This window comes from Ursus arctos, unplaced genomic scaffold (assembly GCF_023065955.2).
Source record: "Ursus arctos isolate Adak ecotype North America unplaced genomic scaffold, UrsArc2.0 scaffold_22, whole genome shotgun sequence".
In the NCBI taxonomy this organism is placed as follows: Eukaryota; Metazoa; Chordata; class Mammalia; order Carnivora; family Ursidae; genus Ursus; species Ursus arctos.
The window spans coordinates 53793516-53815752 of NW_026622897.1; the positions used below are offsets into that span (position 1 = coordinate 53793516).

General features: G+C 41.0%; 1 protein-coding gene across 1 annotated transcript in view; it reads right to left on the minus strand.

The window, feature by feature from the left end:
• Positions 1-442: 442 nt before the first annotated feature.
• The window catches only part of PPME1 (protein phosphatase methylesterase 1), a 72187-nt gene continuing 50392 nt past the window's right edge, over positions 443-22237 (minus strand). Inside the window, exons 8-14 of the mRNA XM_057316703.1 lie at positions 19405-19470; positions 16375-16498; positions 8728-8857; positions 7577-7621; positions 3650-3714; positions 2974-3041; positions 443-1661 (exon numbers count right to left, since the gene is read on the minus strand). Of these exons, the coding sequence (XP_057172686.1) occupies positions 1643-1661; positions 2974-3041; positions 3650-3714; positions 7577-7621; positions 8728-8857; positions 16375-16498; positions 19405-19470 (517 nt within the window). The 3' untranslated portion in view covers positions 443-1642. The remainder of the gene's footprint in view (positions 1662-2973; positions 3042-3649; positions 3715-7576; positions 7622-8727; positions 8858-16374; positions 16499-19404; positions 19471-22237) is intronic.

A 22237-nucleotide genomic window follows, 5' to 3' on the forward strand; every position in this document is an offset into this window, starting at 1 on the left:
GGTTTAAGGGGAAGGCAAGTTCAATTTTAGGAATATGAGTGGCTTTGGTCATCTGGGAGAGACAGAAGGCAGATGAACCTAAGCATCTAGAGCTCAGGAGATGATCTGGCTTGTGGGCAGAGTTCTGGTGTTGGCAGGTGTGAAGCCATGAGTGTCGGAACTCACATAAACAGTGCACAGACTATCCTGTTCTGGGCCAACGTCGACAGAGCACATAACTGGAAGAATGGGACTAGAATCCAGGTCTCCCTGTTTGCAGTGGAGCCTGGCTCTGCCCATTCCACTGGGCATTCTGGATGTGAGGAACAGAGCATAAGATGCTGATGGGCTCAGGAAAGGGGTTTCTGGAGACCTATGGTGACTAAATCCAATCCAACAAACTGTCCCCCTGTCCCCAGATAAGCAGAAATAAGGACAACTCCATGGAGAAAGACAAGATCGATAAAGGTTGGGAGATATTTATTCTCTTTAAACAAGGTCATAAATAACAAAGAAACAAAGTAGGTCCCAGACTCTGGACCGTGCAGCAGGACAGGGATATAGGAAGTTGTTGGGTGGAAAGGTGGAGGGGGCTACGCATCACCTAAGACAGTCACAGAAAAGATGGGCTGCAGGAGACTGCCCCTTCCTGCCCTTGGAAATGGCGGGCCCAGGCAGCATGGGGAGGCCGCAGTGCTGTGATGAGGCAGCTAGGAGAGGGCAAAGATTGAGGATGCTGGGCTGTACTGTTTCTATGAAGAGTGACATGGAAACCACAAATGGTGAAGATAAGCTGTGGGTCTAGAAGAGGCAAGTGGGCACTCTGCACACCTCCGGGGACCAATTATGACAATGGTTAAATTTGATTCTTAAAAACAACTCCACAGGCTTTAGCCTATGGCTTTGTGCACGGGCTGTATTTAACCTGGGTTGCTCTGCGGCAGGTGAGGGCTCAAGAGGCCCTTGGAGCAGCCTGGCCTCAGCCCACGGCAGGTGCCCAGACATGTGGGAGAGGGACAGTGGGCTCTCCCCAGATGGGAGGCCATGTGCTTGGACTGACTGGACCTGATTTTCAGGCTGGTTTCTTGTGATGCTATCCACCACCCCTCCCTATTCCTAAGGATGGGATCCTGGCCTCTCCGGGTCTTCCAAGCCTGGAAGAGTAAGACTGGGATAAAAAGGTACCTGACTGATATTTTATTTGAAAGGGGAAAATAAGGACCACCCTGTGCATGGTCCATCCCATGAGGTAGGGCAGGACCACGCCAAGAACAATCTCAAGGAATGGAGGTCCCTGAGCCTGGAGAGACATTTAGACAGGTGCATTGCCTAATACCAGGAATGGGGCCCAGGGTGGCAGTTCTGATGGAGGCTTCACCCTAGGCAAGGCAGGGAGAATAGGCAGGGGCTACCCCTGAACAGGGAAAGGGTGGGAGCTGGGGAGCCTTGGACTAAGGAGGCCGAGGTTGGTCGAAGACCTTGGAAAACAATGTTTTTGGCAGGAATACACAAAAGGGTTTGTACATCTGGGGAAGCCCGTCTATAGGGAGCCGGTGTCACATGGTCGGGCAGGATGGTGAGGAGACAGCGGCATCACAGTGGCCTCTGGTGCGATGTATTTACAACAGAGCTCAATGTTGGGGAAGAGACGGACAGCAGGTTACTAACAGCCAGGAAACACACTGTGAAGAGTGGAAAGAGAAGGGAAAACAAATGTGACCATTACTAGCTTTCCCCTGCTCACCCCTTCTCCTCCAGGAAGCCCCGGGACCCTCATGACCACCAAGGCCCTTGCAGATCTGTCCGACCTCCCCACAGCCCCATCTAGGTCTAGACACGGGCTCTGCTCTCTGTGAACTGATGATGTGACCAAATGGTCTAGGGGCTTAAACATTACTATCAAGAAAAACTAAGTCTTTACTTTTGATTCCTGGGATCCATCAATGATTAGGTGCCTGAGGGGTGGTTCGACATGAGGGAGTCACATGTGTGGCTCACCGTACCAGGCTCCTGTCATCGTTGCCAATGCCTATCCTGCCCTGTCACCCTCACCTCCCAGGTCCTGGCACTCAGAGTTCTCTACTGCAGAAGCGATTTCTTTTCAACCGTTCTTCAGATTCCTGAGGGTAGGGAACCAGCTCCCCCGGACCCTCACCAAAATCAGATAGGAGACTTTCCAGCTGGCAGATCTGACTCAGCAGGCTCGTGGGCTCTCTGAGGGTCAGGGGCATACTGCAGCCCAGACGAGGAGCTCCCTAAGGTGGGGCCAGGGCTGTGTGGTTTGGGAAATCATGCCTCTCTTCCTCCTCCTCCTCAACAAAGAGTCTTAACTGTGTCTCCCTAATCAGAAGAGTTCCTAGCATGAGAGGCGTCCTTTTTCCTCTCAAACCAGTGTTTCTCGACTGTGAGTGATTTTGTCTCTCTTGAGACATTTGGGAAAATCCAAAGACATTTTTGCTTGTCACAACTTTGTGTGTGTGTGTGTGGGAGTGCTACCGGTTTCCAGGGCACAGAGGCTAGGGATGCTGTCAAACATCCCACGATACACAGGCTACGCCCCCAAATGTCGATAGTGCCGAGGCTGAAAACCCCGCTCTGGATCGCTCCACAGTCTCCAGGGACTGCCCAGCCTTCCTCAGCAGCAGAGCAGGAGAAGGCATACAGAACTTCTCTAAGAGTCTGGAAAAAGACCGATTCCCCTCCTAGCCTCCTCAGGGAAGGAGGCACCTCAAGAAGTGGGAGGAGGGGTGGAGTGGGGACTAGGCACAATTTAATCTCAGCTCAGCAGCAACCCACTGACCGTAGCACACAGAAACCATCGACCACGGGTTTGCAGAAACACATGTGCTGGGCTCTGTGTTGAGGAGGAAGAAGAAAGGCACGGTGACCCAAAGCAGGCAGGGCTAAGGCAGAGAGATTTATAACGCTGCAAATATCTTTTTGTTGGAGTCGGCCAGCACTGCTGGGCGCCTTAAACCTTTGTTACTTCCTTACCACTGGAATCCACCGATGGGCTCTGCAAACCTGTGCCGGATCAGGAAAGTGGCAACAGCTTCAGCTACCTGGAAGAGGGAGAGATATTCCAGGCTATATGGTGTTGGCAATGGGAATCAGCTTTGAGGTCCTGGGGGCTTCTACTGGAAGGTTAGGCTCTATAGTGGACTCATGGATCTTATAGGTCTGGGGAGCCAGAAACCTAAAGACCTGAGTCCTGGCAGGCTAGGAGACTCCTCCCCACCATCCTTGCAAGGATAGCTCCAGAGAAATCAAGAGGAATGATGTGAAGGCTTAATTATCCCCTGAGAGTTAAAAAGCACCTTATTCTGTAGGAGTGTGTATTAACTTCTAACTGTGACTGTAGTTTAGGGAGCAGTTTCTATCCCAATTTTCCCTTCTTCCATCTGGCTTTTGGGGGCAAGAGAGAAGTGGAGCTTAAGATCTTAACCAGAGGGCCCTGGGGTGAAATTGCACGGTGCCAGTCCATACACAGAAAGTTAAGACCGTAGCAGCTGCCAGGGAAAGGTCTGGAGAGATGGCGGAGTTGTATCTGTGCAGGCCCCACAGTAGCTGCTGCAGGCAACTCAGCCTGACTAAGAGGCTTGTGCTATTTTCTGTGAGAGCCAAGGTGACTCACAGCTGTCCTTTTATAGTCACAGAGCACCAGACTCACCTTGTCTGGGGCATCCTCATGGACTGCATGGCCACACTGGGGTAGGACCTGCATCTGGAACTTTCCTGGCGAGGAAACAAATCCAGGTGACCTCAGGGACTAAAATGGCCCTCTCCTTACCACCTCTGTGGTCTCACAGGCCACTCCAGGAGTCTAGGACCTTCCTATCTACGCCCCTCCCTAATAGTTTGGACCCAATTACCAAGGTTTGAGGAGGATGGTAATACTTGCAGCTATAACCTTGGGCAAGTGATTTTCCCTTCATTTTTGACTTTGGCAACTATTTAGCTTGCATTTACTTTGGGCCAGACACCGGATGAAACAGTTCCTGTTTTTATAGGATTTATGGTCTAGTAGGGGAACACAAAACACAACATTTTAATGTAGCATGTAGTTCTTATGATAAAACTGAGCACATGGACCTAGAAGGACGTAGGAAAGGAGGCTTCACAATCAGATAAGGATACAGAAAGGCTTCCCACACAGGAAAAGAAAATAGCCTACACAAAGGAAAGAAGGATGAAATGGTATTTGTTCCTGAAAATAAAGAGTTTGGCACGGAGCTCTTGAGAGTTAACAATGAGGCTGGAGAAGAAAGCAGGGACCATACCGTGAAGGGTTTTGTAAGCTATGTTAAGGACTTTGAAATTTATTATTATACTAATAAGTTTCCATTTGAGTGCTTAACTATATGCCCAACTGTACTAACCACTTTCTCACACTGCCTTGTAGAACACTGTAAGCTCACCATTAATGTGATAGCTATTAAGACTGAACAGAGATGACATATAAAGCAAGACCGCTAAGCAGACTAAAGGATATGGGACCCACAGCTTCCCCTCAGTAGAGAGAGCAGACTCTCAGAGCCTAAGTGGCTCCATTTACAAAATAAGGCAGCACAGTCTGGAAGTCCTTCTGGTCATCATATTCCAGGATTCCTAACCCAGTTACACAGTGCTTTAAATTTTTTTCAAAATACTCTTCTACCCATTTTTTTTTAAAAATTTTATTTATTTATGTGACAGAGAGAGCACAAGCAGGGGGAGCAGCAGGCAGAGGGAGAAGGAGCAGGCTCCCCACTGAGCAGAGAGCCGGATGTGGGGCTCAGTCCCAGGACCCTGGGATCAATACCTGAGCCGAAGGCAGACGCTTAACTGACTGAGCCACCCAGGCGCCCCCCTTCTCTCCATTTTTTAAGTTGATTCTCAAATCTACCCTATAAAATTGAATAGGATAAATACCGAAATTCTTTTCTGAGATGATGAAATACCAAGGTTAGTGAAGTGATTTGCCCAACGCTGCTTATTTAATTAGGAGAGGAACTAAGACCACTGTATTCAGTAAGGCCCAGCTTATGCCCTTCCTCTTGCAGTAGTCTGCCCCTGGGTGCTCCAGCCTCGTCTACCCTAGTTCACTCTCTCTCGTATCTCGTAATATACTACAGCTAACACATTTGGGTTCAAACACAGAGCAGCTTGTGCCCTGCTTGTTTTGTAAGCTTATATTTTATATGCCGCTGGTACTTGCCTCCCTAGGAGTATATCATTTCTGTTAAGAACAGGGCCTAATATCAATAGAGCCCAACAGAGGGCTAGACATTGAGTAAGTGCTTAGTAAGTCTTGAATGGATAATTGAGTGAATGACCTGATAACACTTACAACTCCAACCACCCTGGGCTTGATGTCTAGGGATGAATTTTTGTTCCTCTTTGGAAAAGTGGGTATAAAGAATCAGAGAACTCACACACACTAACAACACTATGCCTAGTACACATAAAATAACGATTACGGGTAATCCTCACAATTATTCTATGAAGTGGGCATATTTCCAAACCTTTCCCTCTCATCTTACAGATAAAGAACCTTAGGTTCAGACAGCCTAAATTATTTACCCAGGTTGCATCACAAACGAGTGCTAGGTTTCTAGGAATCCATAACTAATTCAGGTTTAAACACTGCTGGGAAGGCTGTGGTTTGGAATCTATGCCAATTTGGCCATTTCCCTTTGTCTTATGGGATGTCCCTCACTCCAGCCATTTACTTTCTATACTCACGGGATACTCTGAAAGAGAAGGTAGTCTTGGCAATATCCTTACTGGGGAAATAGCAGGGCATCGAATGAGGAATCATGAGTAGTACTTCCTGGATATAATGAAGCTATCATTTGTCAGACTCTTACTTCACACACATTTTGCATTTAAACACCATACAAATGTACTGAGATATGGCATTATTTCTATTTTATAGATGAAAAAACTCAGGATTAAAGAAGTTAGCAATTCACTCAGGCCACAACACTAGTAACAGTGACTCAAAGCCAGCACTGTTTGATTCCAGGGCTGGTGATCAACAATGGTTTCAAATGCTACTCCAGTCCAGATCAACTGCTTTCAGATAGTCTCAGGGGCCATATCTGATTCTTTTGTCTGTCCAGCATCAAGCATAGGTCTTACACAGAAAGACTGCTTAGGAAAGGTTTGCTTGAATTGAATTTAAGGAAAGATGTCTAAACTCAGAATTACCAACATCAGTGCCATAAAACTCATCCAGTCCTAGTCCATGATCTTCCTCCAGGCTTCAGGATATTATGTAGTTGGAGGAGGAGTAGGGTAGGAGTGCCTGGGTCCAGAATGTGATAAATCATTCAGGAGCCTTTGAACAACTGTGGTAAAGGAATATAGCCCCTTTTTCTGTGGAGAGCCTGAGGACAGCTAAAAGAATAGTTTGAGATCATAAACATCCAAGTAGAGCTGTCCAATAGGTTTTATACATGGGGCAGGTCTGAAGCTCAAGAGAGAGATATGAGTTGGACATTTAGCTTTGGGAGTTATCAGGATGTAAATAAAAGCCATGAGATTGCCCAGAGAAAGAAAAAAAAGGAAGGTCAAGAACAGAATCTGCTTAAGCCTGAAACCTTGGCCTTGGAGTTAGCACCTCTTCTTCCCATAACCCGAAAGACACCAATGCCTATTGACTTCACCTTTATCAAGCCTTTCACCCATACTAAAGCAAGAGCCTCCACAAAACTGGTCCGACAGCCCCCACTTCCATCTGGCCAACACACCTGGACCTGAGCACAATATGTCACTTTTTTACTCATTATACTTCATGATCCCTGTGAAGCTGCCATCCACGTTCTCGTTTTATAGACTGAGAAAACTAAAGCTAAGGCAGGTCAAGTAACTTGCCTGGGGTCATCAAATGAGTAGGAAAGTAGTCGTACTCCCAACCTTGGAGTCTGTGCTTTTGCCACCTCACCATGCTGTCTTTTAAACACAGTTTACAACCCTTTGCATCCCAATTATCCTGGACCTTTCCTTTTCCTAAGAATACCAACAGTGATAAAAATACTGATCAGTATTCAGAATATCTCCTTCACAATATTATATATTTAGAGGGTACTTTATGGTTTATAATGTACTCTGCAGACACTGCCTCATTTTAATCCTTATAACCCTGAGATGTAGATGGGAGTTAATTCCCATGCTTAGATGGAGGAAAAAAACTGAAGCTCAGAAAAGGGAAATATTTGGGTCAGGAGTGGATGCTGACGTCAAGTATGGGCTTAACTCTAAAGCTCATGCTCTTTCCATTACATTTCACCATCTCGGAACATTAATTTCCACTTGACTCTGCCCTCAGAGGAGGACCTAGGGACATAATTTCTTTTCTTTCTTTCTTTTTTTTTTTTAAGATTTATTTACTTATTTGAGAGAGAGAGAGAGAGCACGCACATGTGAGCATGAGTGGGAGGAAGGGCAGAGGGAGAGAGAGAGTAGCCCAAGCTGACTCCACGCTGAGTGTGGAGCCTGACATGGGGCTCAAACTCACGACCCTGAGATCATGACCTGAACTGAAATCACAAGTGGGACACTTAACTGACTAAGCCACCCAGGCACCCCTGGACATAATTTCTTGATTACTTACCTTGCATTTGGCCAATAGTCAGATCCTTATCCAATCTATCAACACCTAGAACGAAATAGGAGAATCCAGAGGTAGCTTACTAGAAAAGGTTGTGTGAATCAGGTTTTGCTCTTCAAGTATGAAGTAAAAATTGTTACGAAGTTGTAAACATGATGACATTCTCAATTCATGTTAATGCCAATCCTAGCTCCTTGAGGGTATATGCTCACCACATGAAGCTTTCCAGAATGAGGTTCCCCTGCAATTTTTTTGATCATTTAAACTGATTTCTGAAACAGGTCTTTACTTTTTAAAATTTCCATTATACTCATAGCATCTTTCCACCACTCTAGGAGGACTTGCGCTTAACCAGGAATTATAGGCAGGCCAGAATCAGGTTATCCCAGGTGGATGCCTGTGCTTCGTTAGGTTTAGGGATTTGATGTGGAGAGGAGAAGAGCACAAATGAGTGAGGATGGCACTTGACTTTGGAAGGTACTACCCATGCGGTAGGTAGTTTGTTTGTTTTATTTGAGAGAGAGAGAGAGAGAGAGTGAGCGACCATGGGAGAGTGGCAGGCTGAGAGAGAGGGGAAGCAGACTCCCTGCTGAGCAGGGAGCCCGACATGGGGCTTAATCCCAGGACTCTGGGGTCAGGACCTGAGCTGAAGGCAGACGCTTAACTGACTGAGCCACCCAGGCGCCCCATCTGGTGAGTAGTTTTAACCAGGACATACTCAGATGATGATATACCTGCACTGCTATGGACTGAATTGTATCCCCCCCCTCCCAATTCATATGTTGAAGCCCTAATCAACAGTGTGACCACATTTGCAGATATGGAAATAATTAAGGTTAAATGAGGACGTAATTAAGATTAAATGCAGTCATATGGGTAGGGCCCTCATATGACAGGACTAGTGTCCTTTTAAGAATAAACACCAGAGAGTTTGCTTTTGCTCTCTCTTCTGCCATGTTAAGGACATAGTGAGAAGGTGGTTGTCTACAAGCCAGTAAGAAAGCTCCCACCAGAACTTGACTGTGCTGATACCCTGATCTCAGACTTCCAGCCTCCAGAACTGTGAGAAAATGAGTTTCTGTTTAAGCACCCAATCTAAACTATTTTGTTATGGCAGCCTGAGCTGATACACACACACACACACACACACTTACCAGCCAAGAGCAGCAATTTAGGGATAGGACAACTTAGAAAGAGATTGGATAAGCCTCGGAACCAGCCATCCCAGTATTTTTCTGTTTTTGCCAGTTCAATTCTCCAAGTGTACGGATGGTCTTTCTTGGTCTGGAGGAAAAGAGGAAGTTCTGAGTCTCTGAGGGCAACCCCAGGAGGAACAGGACAAAAACTAGGTCCCTGGAAAAAGGAAAGGGAAGGAAACTAGCACTTACTAAGGGGCTACTAGGTCCCAGACATTTTCATATGCACTTAATCATTAAAACAGCTTTGTGGTATAGGTTATTGTTATAATTTCCATGTTTAGATAACTAGAAGTTCACTTTTTATTTCTATTAATTTCAGTGAACTTAGGAGATTTTCTTAAGATCACAAAGCTAGTAAATGGTAGAGCCAAGACTGAGCTTCTCTTATACCCATTTGACAAAAAGAACATATCCATCAAAAGGATAATTATAAAAAGCACAGTAAAGTATGAAAAAAATACTTATGATATAATATTAAGAGAAAGAAGCAGAGTATAACATGTCATCTAAGTGAAGATTACTACTGGAAAAATGTGGTACACATAGGGAAAGAACTGGAAGGGAAAACTGAAAATATGTTGATTTACTGGTAGAGCATTTTTTCTTATATTTTGATTTATGATAATGGTATCATGTTCCTGCAATAGTAATCTGAAAAAGGAAATCGGACACAAATATTACAAAATGTATCTGTTAAATCCTGATATCTACTACACAGGCACATGGTATGGACTCATCAAATTCAAAATGAACAAATAAATGATTCTCTATACTTTTCTGCATCATTGAAAATTTGAAATAGTATAACTGAAATAAATAGTTGGGATACTGCAGTAACCACAACATGAAAATCTAGAAGTGAACATGAGACAGCAACATATTGTGTTAGCGATCACTGGATGGTTAAGATGTCCATACTAACTGAAGTGATCTGCAGATTCAACACAATCCCTACCAAAATCCCAGTGACATTCTTGCAAAAATAGAAAAATTCATCAAAAATTCATATGGAATCTCAAGGGACCCCAAACAGCCAAAACAATTTTTTCAAAGAATAAAACTGGAAGACACATGCTCTCTAATTTCAGAACATATTGCTAAGCTACAGTAATCAAAACAGTATGGTACTGGTAAAAAGACAGACAAAGAGATCAGTGGAATATACTAGAGAACTCAGAAATAAACTCTCACATATATGGCCAAATGAACTTCAACAAGGGTCCAAGATGACTTAATGGAGAAAAAAGTCTTTTCAACAAATGGTTTTGGGAAAGTTGGATATCCACATGCAAAAGAATGAAGTTGGATAATACACAAGTTTAACTCAAATGGATTAAAGACCTAAATATAAGACCTAAAACTATAAAACTTCTAACAGAAAACATACAGGAAAGCTTCATATAGCTTTTCATGACATTGAAAATGACAATGATTTCTTGGTTATGACACCAAAAGCAAAGGCAACAAAAGCAAAAATAGACAAATGGACTACATCAAACTTAAAAACTTCTGTGCATCAAAGAACACAACAGAGTGAAAAGGCATTGTACAGAATGGGAGAAAATATTTGTAAATCACATATATGATAAGGGGTTAATATTCAGAATATATAAAGAATTCCTACAATTCAGTAACAAAAAATCAAAGAACCTGATTTAAAAATGGGCAAAGGACATGAACAGACATTTCGCCAAACAAGATATACAAATGGCCAATAAGTACATGAAAAGATACTCAACATTACTAACCACTAAGGAAATGCAAATCAAAGCCACAATGAGATATCACTTTGTACCCATGAGGATGGCTATTCTCAAAAAAAAAACAAACTAACAAGCGTTGGCAAAGATGTGGAGAAACTGGAACTCTTGGGGCACTGCTGGTGGGATTATACAATGATACAATCACTATGAGGACAGCATGGAGTTACTCAGAAGTTAAAAGTAAAACTACCACATATGATCTAGCAAATTTACTTCTGGGTATACAGCCAGGAGGAGTGAAAGCAGGGTCTTGAAGAGATATTTGCAGACCCATGTTCATCGCAGCGTTATTCACACCAGTCAAGAGGTATAAACAATCCAAATATCTATCGAACTATGGATAAACAAAATGTGTTTTATACATATTCTTTAGCCTTAAAGAAGGAAATCCTGTCACGTGCTACAACATAGCGGAAACTTGAGGACATTGTGTTAACTAAAATAAGCCAGTCACAAAAAGACAAATACCGATTCTACATCTATAAGATATCTAACGTAGCGGAATTCATAGAAAGTAAAATGGTAGGTATGGGAGGAAAGGGAAATTATTTAATGAGTACGGTGTTTCAGATTGAAATGAAAAAGCTCTGGAGATCTGTTTTACAACAATATGAACACTACTGAACTATACACTTAAATATGAGTAACGTGGTAACTTTTGTTATGTGTTTTTTACCAAAATTTAAAAAAAGAAAGAAAAAGATCAGTGGATGGTAGTCAGGCCTTCCAGTTCTCACTAAACAATGCATGTGCAACATTTCCCATTTATGAGCCACTTCTAACAGATTCCACAGCCAGAGAGAGCAAGACCCTCCGAAATGTACATTGTATTTCATACACAAATGATAAATTTAAGGTAAGGGAACTTCCAAGGATAGCAATATTATAAAAAGAAATTTTAAAAAAGGAGTTCAAGTCCTAAAAATATAAAAACCAAGAAAAAAATCTGGATAGAATTAGAGTTGCTCCTGTATTCAGGGCTATAATAATATATCCTTTCTTTGGAGAACTGGATCATAAAGTTAATTTAGTTTAGATTCCCTCCTCTGACAAATGGTAATAAAACAGATCAATGTAAGAAACAAAACAGATGAACATGGGGGGAAAAAGAGAGAGGAAAAGCAGAAAACAGACTCTTAACTATAGAGAACAAATTGAGGGTTGCTGGAGGGGAGGTAGGTGGAGGGATGGCTTAAATGGGTGATAGATATGAAGGAGGGCACTGGTGATGAGCACGCGGTATTGTATGTAAGTGATGAGTCACTAAATTCTACTCCTGAAACTAATATTACACTGTATGTTAAATAACTGGAATTTAAATAAAAACTTGAAAAAAGAAAACTAAAGAAAGAAAAAAAAACAGATCAGTGTAATGAGATCTAACTGTTGGATAGAAGAAGCAGAAAGCTGGCTGCCAATCATTCCGGGATGTTCATGTGGGCGGGATGCGGTTCTCCACGCAAGGGCATCAACCACAGGCTTTGCATTATTTCCCAACACCTTACTTGAAAAGCATTTAAGAAGACAGGTTTTGTGTCAGTCAGACTTGACTTAATGCAAAAACCAGCTCCATCGTCAGCTAATAAACTGCGGGTCCCTTTGGGAAAGTTACCTAACTTCTTCAAGTCTGTTTTCTGAGCTATAAAGTGGGCAACAGAAAATTATTGTAAGGATGAACTAAAGATACTCACGTATGTAAAACAACAGGAACGTGGTCTGGCACATAACAAGTAATCAAAAAATCAAAATCTTAAGAATATGGGATTTCAATAGTCTTGAAAAAGAAGAGCAAAGCTGGAAAACTTACAGTTCCTGATTTCAAAACTTGCTATGAAGCTACGATAATGAAGACAGTGGCACTTGCGTAAGGACAGACATACATATCAATGGAACAGAACTGACAGTCCAGAGCAAAACCCTGGCATTTATGGTCATTTGATTTCCAAAAAGGAATGCAAGACAATTAAATGGGAAAGTGGGGTCTTACCAACAAATGGTCCTGGGACAGCTGGACATCCACATGCAAAGAACGAAGTTAAACCTCCTACCCTCATACTATACACAAAAATTAACTCAAAATGGCTCGCAGACCTAAACATAAGAGCTAAAACTAGAAAACTCTGAGAAGAAAACATACGTATTAATCTTTGTGACCTTGGGCTAGGCAAAACCTTCTTAGATGTGACATAACAAAATAACAGATAAAATGAATTTCATCAAAATCAAACTTCTGCACTTCGAAAAACACCTCAAGAACATGAAATGACAATCCATGTAACAGGAGAAAATATTTACAAATCAGAGACTTGTATCTAGAATATATAAAGAACTCTTATAATTCAATAAGAAAAAGACAAAATACCCTATTGAAAAATGGGCAAAGGATCTGAATATACATTTCTCCAGAGAAAAAATGGCCAAGAAGCCCATGAAAAGATGTTCAACATCAATAGTCATCAGGAAAATGTAAATCGAAACCACAATGAGATGCTATTCATACCCATCAAGACGGCTATAATAAAAAAGAAAGACAATATTACAAGTGCTGACAGGGATGTAGAAAAACTGGAACACTCAGACACTGGTGGTGGGAATATAAAATGTTGTGGGCACTTTGGAAAATAGTCAAGCTATTTCTCAAATGATTAAACACAGAATTAGCATCCAGCAATTCCACTGGTGGGTGCATACCTAAGAAAAATAAAAATCTATGTCCACACAAAAACTTGCACACAAATGTTCGTACCCAGCATTACTCATCACAGACAAAAAGTGAAAACAATCCAAATGTCCGCTAACTGATGAATGGATAAAAAAATGTGGTCTGTCCATACAAAAGAATATTATTCAGCCCTAAGCAGGGATGAAGTACTGATACGTGCTACAATACAGATGAATCCTGAAAACATTACGCTAAGGTAAAAGAAGCCAGTCACACACAAGACCATGTGTACTCATTTATATTCAATGTCCAGATTAGGGAAATCGACAGAGACTGGAAGTAGATTAGTGGATGCTGAGGGCTGATGTTGGGGAGAAACGGGAAGTGACTGCAAACAGGTATGACATTTGTAAGAAAGTGATGAAAATGTTCTAAAATTAGATTGTTGTGATGGTTGCACAACTCTGTGAATCTAGTAACAACCGCTGAACTGTATACTTTGGATGAGTTACCTTTCAATAAGGCAGTTTAAAAAAAGAGATTTATGCATAAACGAATACCTCCTGGACAACTGAAGTTTATTCCTTTAAGGACCAAAGGTTAAAGTTTCCCTTTTCTTTTCTATATTTTAACCACATTGTATTAGACAACACCCCCCACCCCCGCCAATGTATATCTTCTCTTCTTTTACACAGCAAAATGGATGCAAGAGAACTCTTATGTATGTCTCAGGATCATTTCAAACACCACGTTTTATATTAGTTATAACAGAGATATCCCCTGAGGGCTAATAATGGGCTCTAAATGGCCCCTGGCCACCATGCTTTAGAAGTTGGTCTCTTTGTTGTTGTAGTTGTTAAGTTTAATTTACATTATTAATATTTTCTCCATCATTTTATTTTTTAATTTTTCTTTATTGAGCTATAATTGACATATAACACTGTGTTAATTGAAGGTGTATAATGTGCTGACTTGATACATTTATGTACTGCGACATGCAACACCATAGCAATCGCTAACACCTCCACCACGTCACATAATTATTTCTTTTTTGTACTAGGAACAATTAAGACCTGGTCTCTTAGCAACTTTGAAGTTTATAATACAGTATTGTTGCCTATAATTATTGTGCTGTGCATTACATCTCCAGGATCTGTTTATCTACTACTTGCAAGAAATAGTTTGTGTTGTTTGGGGTCTGTGTCCTTCCTCAAGGGTAGGCTGTTTTAGCTGTACTCCTTATTGCCTAATGTGTTTCAGTCTGCCCTCCTAACAAAAACTGCTGGAGTTTACTAAACTCCATGTAACTGGGCTTATAAAAAAACTACAAAGAAAAAATAAGCTGGAATTAAAAACCAGAGGATCTGGGTGTGTTTTAGCACCAACATTTATAGATGTCCATAGGCAAGAATCTGTACCTGCGTTGTAAAGCAGTGATAATATCTATAATGCAGAGCTAAAATGAGAACGAGCGATGGTAAATGTGACGTACTTACTATAGCTCCCAGCACATAAAAGGCAAAAAGTAACTGAGAGTTTTTATCAGAGTCTCAGATCTACTAAATGTTACTTGATTACTTTGGGAAAGTCTCTTCATCTCTGAGTCTCAGTTTCTATACTGTTAACACGGGAGAGAAGATCTCTCCTCACCTCACAGAGTATAGGGAGGGCAAATTAATCATGCACTGTTTATATTTTTATAAATTCCAAAGTGGTATAAAGAATTATTCATTGATCTTAAGGATGACAGAAGATCCTCATTAAATTAAAAATTCTGTTTAAAAAAATGTACAGCTGCTGTTTAAACAATATAGGTTTGGACTGTGCAGGCCCACTTATACATGGATCTGGAAACAGTACAATACTACAAACGCATTTTCTCTTCCTCATGATTTTCTTAAGAACACTTCCTTTTGTCTAGCTACTTTATTATAAGAATACAGTATTTAATATATATAAATATACAAATTATGTATTGCTCAACTATTTATCTTATTGATAAGGCTTCTGGTAGGCTATTAGTGATTAAGTTTTTAGGGAGCCAAGTTATAGTTGTTTTTTTTTCTTGAGAGAGAGAGTGCACATGTGTGGGGTGGGGGTGTGTGCAGAGGGGCAGAAGGAGAGGGAGAGAGACAATTTTAAGCAGGTTCCATGCCCAGTACGGGGCCCCATACAGGACTCAATTTCACTACCCTAAGATTGTGACCTGAGCTGAAATCAAGAGTCAGACGCTTAACCAACTGAGCCATCCAGGTGCCCTAAAAGTTATAGTTGGATTTTTGTGTTGGGGGTCAGTGTCCCTAACCCCCATATTGTTCAAGGGTCAATTGTCCTCTCCTCCTTCCAGACATAAGGGAATATGTGGTGTACACCAAGTCCATTACTTGCCTTTAGTAAGATGTTTATAATCCATCCCAGAAAGTCTGCTGCTCATGCTCACCAACCATTTCCAAGAAAAAAACACTCCTTCCCATGACTATCCTCAAATCAAGTGTTCAACAAGTACTCACAGAACACTTGCTACACACACGCCCCCCCACCCCCAGCTAAATGCTGAGGGAAATTCATATAGAACATTAGTTCCTGTGCTCAAAATACACAGGTTATTTTTGTCGGGAGACAACTCTTGTGCAATTAAAGGACACTGAATCTGCATTCTAGGGATGACTACAGAAGACCATAGTATCTTTGAATGTCGTTTATGAAAATCAATTCTATGATTTAGCCACGACTTCCAAAGATAGTGCTAAGTTATGTCATACAGACTCTCAGTGCTATACTGGAGAGGGACTGATATAAAATGAGGTCAGAAAACTTCCCTGAAGAGATACACCTTGAAAGATGAGTAAGATCTGATGGGCCTAGCGTAGACTAGTAGGAAATCAGATTGTCTCATGAGATAAACCATAGGAACAGAGTACTGAGGTGAGAGAGAATCTGATGAGAGAGCAGTCTGTTTGAGGGTAGGGTATATACTCTAGGTTTTATGTTCCAATTTGTCAAAGCTATCAACAAGTGCCTTATATCTTATAGTTAACCTAAATATCTATTATAATATCTTCACCCTCTAAAATATCTAATGATGAACAAAAAGAACATGTCACCTTCCCTTCCCCACCCCCACACACTCAAACGATTCACTGCCCCATCCTTCCAAGAATGCCAGCTTTCACTCACCTCCATGTCATCTTCCTTTTTCCTCTTGTTTACGGACTCACTTCCTTCTTCGTCTTCTTCTTCTTCCTCTATGATTCCTTCCACTATAGATTTTGAGCCTTCTGGACTTGTAATTCCTTCACACCTAGGTGGGTTTTGTTTTTTTTTTAAAAGTGCTGTCATACATCTTTCTTTTATACACAAATTATCTCAGAGATACTGTACTTACAGTCTTTAACAATCAAATGTCATTTAAAACTTAATGCTTCAGGGAGAAGGAGGATGTGAACAATGTGCATTTAAAAATGTGCAGAAATAGACCAGGGCTATGGAAGGTCATGGCCATGGAAGGTATGACTATATTTCAAGGTCTGGTTTCCAGTTCTTGCGCCAATGCTGACCCACAGAAGGGAGTAAGCATTTTCTGTAGCATGGTGACAAGAGTTTTATTGACATTATCTTATATGATCTTCATAAAAATCCTATGAAGTAGCCCTGAAAAGTAAAAAAATTGTCCAAGATCACCTGGCTTATTAGGAGATGAGGCTGGAAGGCAAATCCAGGCCCAATTAACTTGATGGTACTCTTCTACTGTATCCTGCTTACAGTAGAGCAAGGCTTAAACAGCATGGGTAAAAGGCCCCCACTTTCAATTAGCTGATAGAAACTGACGATTACAATAACCATAGCCAGCTGAACCTTGCGGATTAGAACATCTGATCCAACCAATTACTGTTGTTGTTTTTCCTCTAAAAAACAATCTTTATTATTTAATTAGGTAGAAAAATTATTATTATATGAACAGCTGATACCATAATTCCTTTTAGAAAGACCTTGTTGGAAAAAATACTCTGACAATATTAAAGGTAAAAATCCCAAGGGCCTAGGTAGCAGCTAGTACTAAGGTCTGTTTTGCATGATAAAGAAGAATTTGTTATTTTGCCTTTGAAAGGGAGAGAGAAGGGAGAAGAGGAGAGAGAACAAGCAAGATAAAGAGACTGGGATAAATTGAAGGGTCAGTGAAACTTCAGTGGTGGATTTTTAACAGTGCTAACTTGTCCTTCCTTGTCTTCTCTACCAATCTCAGTAAAGTGTATGTTCACAAAATGTTTTGTCAAGTGGGGGTGTTCTATGGGACTTGAGGTGTCAAGTTTCACATCTAGGGTCAAGGGAGTATAACAAAGAAACAAGACGTGCTTTGGATTTCCACAGCTATGGATTAGGAGGTTCAAGAGAATTTCACCTAGATCAAGAAGGGCAGGAAGATTCTATCTGGTATCTATGTGACAATTAAAACACACTATATACACAAGTTTACATATTAAGACTTAAATTTACATTTTAGGTAAAATTTAAAAATCACTGAACTACCTGAATACAAGCCATAAAACTTCCTCACAAAATGCTTTACCACTGCTTAAACGAATCTGATCTCAAAATATTTAGGCATTGCAAAGTGGGCAGTCTCACAGCTTATTCAAAGACTGCTTTGTGTCTGCTGGATATTACTACTCAAAATGCACTTTTAGGCATAAAGTCTATAATATAGGCCTTGAAGTCAAATACACAGGAGACTGTATCTGAGCTCTGTCATTCACTAGCTGTGTGATCCTGGGAAAGCCACTTTACCTTTTCTGAACTTCCATTTTCTCACCTACAAAACAATACTTATCTTAAAGAGGTATTGTAAAGATAAAATGAGATGGTGCAAATGAATTAATGAATCTAGGTAATGATCGATGGCTAGCAACACTCAAAAAGAGACAACCAGAAATTACTTGCTTCCTAAAGGCAGTACCTATCCTTACAAACAAATAAAAAGCCAAAATAATAACAAACCTGAGCCTGATCAAGTCTCTGGATGTAACTAACAATTTACAGACAGTACAGTTAAGAGAGGAACATGTGAAATTACACCTTCAGGAATCAATCAGAACATCCAGATTGTGGGAAATTCTACAGGGCAAACAACCAGGTCTCTTCAGCAAATGAATTGCAAGGAAAAACAATGAGACGAAAGGGGTTCGAACTTATAAATCAAAAGATACTTAAGAGATACATCCTCCAATTGCTATGTATCTACCTTATTGTAATTCTGATTTGATCTATAAAAAAATTATCAGTGAGACAATTAGAAATGTGAATACTGAATGGACATTTGATGACATTAAGGAACTATTAAATTTTTTAGGTGTGATAACGGTATTGTGAGTGTGTTTAAAGTGTCCTTATCATTTAGGGTATACTGAAATCTTGGAATTTATTTCAAAATATTTTGTAATTAGGGGAAAATAAAGGGGCACAGATGAAACAAGACTGGCCATGAGTCAACAACTGTTGAAAACAGGCACTATGTATACTGGGGTTCATTGTATTATTCTACTTTTATATGTTTAAAAATTTCCATAATATAAAATTTTTAAAATGAGAGCATGTATATAAAATACCTGGTACAGTGCCTGGCAAATAGCAGGCATTCAGTAATGCCATTATCATTTTCGTCAACTCTGTGCTCCCTGTCTGTTCTGCTGGGCAACATTTTCTCAATTCATCTAAAGTTTATTTTGTGACTACACAGCAATACTCAGGACTCATGTAACCTTATCCAAGAAGATCAGTTGGGCTAAATAATCTTAGCTTAGCCTTAGAATTTGGCTTTCACTCAGGCTACACTAAAGCTTTTATACTGTGATTTCTTCCTGGTCAGGTTTGGCTAAGAAGGAGACCATTACCAGAATAAAATCATAGCTTCCAGCACTAGAGTGGATACTTAATTTTTAATATCCATCTTCTGGGATTCTTCACCTTTTAAGACCCAGAGTTGCATTAAAAAGGTAATCCTATATTATATATAGGCTTTGGGATTTCTTTAAAAAAAAAAGAAAAAGAAAAAGAAAAGAAAAGCTATGAGGCGAGCCCAACTGAGCTCATTTGTAAAAATTATCTAAAGCCATTCAGGATAGTAGGACAGGTCTAAAACAAAAAGCAATTTGTAATTCCCTCAACATGTTTCAGTCTCTACCCAGCCCAACAGGGAAAAATAAGACCTACTGTTTGACTTGGCCAACCATTGAGACACGGGCTGACTCCAAATTTCGAATCTGACCACTCTTCACGCTAGAAAAGTGAAAAGGGAGAGAGGAGGTTATTCAGCATCCATTTCATCATGTCATAGGGTCAAATGAATAATTTTGCAGATTCGGTGGAACCTCTACAAAGTTGTGTTTACCAATACAGCTTACTATGGAGATTATCACTACTTCCTACCTGGTTATTATGGCTACAAGCCAAGTAGTAAAAATTAAGTAAAGACATTCAAGCCATTTCAGTTCTGCAAACATTTACCAGGAGGATACAATGTGCCAGGCCTGTGCTCAAGAAGCACCTAATTCAGCCGGGAGAAAGAAACACAAACAGATAGTTTCAATACAATAAAGGCAAGGTTCAAAGCAATCACTTTATTCTGAATGAAGAGGTTAAAAAAAGCTCCCCAAATGTCCTGCCTAACCCGACGGCAGAGGGCACTTTGTGAACAAAGGCACTGTGATGTGGAGAAGTCAACAGGATGAGGATTTTAGAGGACAGAGTGCAAGGAGAAGCAGGGGAGAGCAAAAGGGGAGTGTGAATGGGAGAAAGGGATAGGTGGGCAGTGACGAGATCCTAGAGGGCCTTGCATGCCATGGTATAGAGTTCAGGAGCTTAGATGCTATTTTAATAGATTAATTTTCTCAGAATTGTCTACCTATGCATGCCTAAGGGCCAAACAAAATGGCTGCAAGTCCCAGGGGGAGCTGGAAACAATATCTGAAGCAGGCCACCAGAACACATTTCTTCTTTCCTTCCTCCCTTCCTTCCTTCCTTCCTTCCTTCCTTCCTTCCTTCCTCCTTCCTCCCTCCCTCCCTCCCTCCCTTCTCTTCCTTTCCTTTCCTTTCCCTTCCCCTTTCTTTTTTCTTCTTTCTTCCTTTCTTTTTTTCTTAAGATTTCCATCCATTTACTTGAGAGACAGAGAGTGACAGAGCATGAGAGTGGGGAGGGTCAAAGGGAGAAGCAGACTCCCCGCTGAGTAGGGAGCCTGATGTGGGACTGGATCCTGGGACTCCTAGATCATGACCTGAGCTAAAGGCAGACACTTATCTGAATGAGCCACCTAGGTGCCCCCAGAACACATTTCTTTAAATCTAACTTTTTAGCTTAAAAAATCATGTAAAATTTTAAAGGGCAACCCCCTTAGATAATGACCTTGTTTCTTATTTTAATGATAGACACAATCAGAATGATTATTTCATTTTTCTACTCCAGATTGAATCTACAGAATCTACAAATACACCGTATTTATAATCATATGCTCTGCTTTGATGACTGTTTAATATATAAAACACCTCTGTTCCTATTCAAGGCCAACCGTGGGCACGGTTCCCATCCCCTCTTGCTTATGAGGACCTTGCTTCCTGTAGTTATCCTGTGGGTCATTATGTTTTTCTCTAGTGGATATTATAAAACAGCTTTTGAAAACATTCTCAATCCCGCTCACTACTAGGTACTACCCCACTTCTCTGCTCTCCTATCCAACAAAACTTCTCAAAAAAGTTATTGTAAAAAAATTATCTTAAAGGAATCTTTTTTATTAAACATTATCTACGTGAGAGTGATTCTCCAATTTATCTCTAGCTCATCGTCTTCTAACAAGTATATATAAGTATTTACTTAACATTTCCACTTAGATGTATAATAAGCATTTCAGCTTATCCAAACAAAAATCCTGACCTTTTACCTGCTCCCAAATCTACTTTGTCTCTACCATTTGCCCAGTTGCTTGGGCTAAAAACCTAGAAGTCATCCTTGCATGCTGTGCCTCCTCCCGCCTCCAACTCCCATTTCTCTGCTGATATCCAATCCATAAGGCAGTCCTATCAGTTCTACCTTCAGAATACATTCCACATATGACATATTACTTCCCCTGTTGCCATCCTAGTCTATGCTTACCATCATTATTTTCCTATATTACTACAATTGCCTCTTTACCAATTTCCCACTTCCATTAACACACCCGCTCCCTACTCCTTCCCCTTCCTCAGAGTAGCCAGAGTGGTGAAACCAAAACCCAATCCTCATCTGTCCAACTTCAAAGCTTAGGCTTCTAAAGACGATAACCTACTGCCTCTCATTAGGATGACCAAGAAAGTAGAAGTGGGGATTCACTTCGCTTTAAATATTTACTGAATTAAACAGGTCGGCCTTGTATTTCAACATCCTTTTTTTTCCCCATCTGGAATAGCACAATAGCCATGAGTCATGAACTTGATTCAGATATCCAGCAGAGTACAAAACAAAATCATGAAATACTTCATTGTATTCTTTCGGATTCTCAGGATCAGAAAGTGGGTTCTAAAAATCAGTGGCTCTCATATAACCCAAAACATTTTAACATACAACAAACAGAACCCTCTTCCTATCCCACATCTGCCACTAGAATCAAAACTCTATCTCTTTGGTCCACCATGACAGCCATGCTGGATTAAGTACCTATCTTCTGTAACTCTGTGCTTCTTTCATTGTGTTCACATATTTACTTGTCTGTATTCCCAGTTTCTTGACAACAGGAACTAAGCCTGATTCATCCCAGTTCTTTTTTTTTTTTTTTAAAGATTTTATTTATTTATTTGACAGAGAGAGAGACAGCCAGCAAGAGAAGGAACACAAGCAGGGGGAGTGGGAGAGGAAGAAGCATGCTCCTAGCAGAGCAGGGAGCCCGATGTGGGGGTCGATCCCAGCACCCTGGGATCACGCCCTGAGCTGAAGGCAGACGCTTAATGACTGAGCACCCAGGCGCCCCATCACCCAGTTCTTAAATCAGGTACTGATACATCTTAGGTACTACCCAAA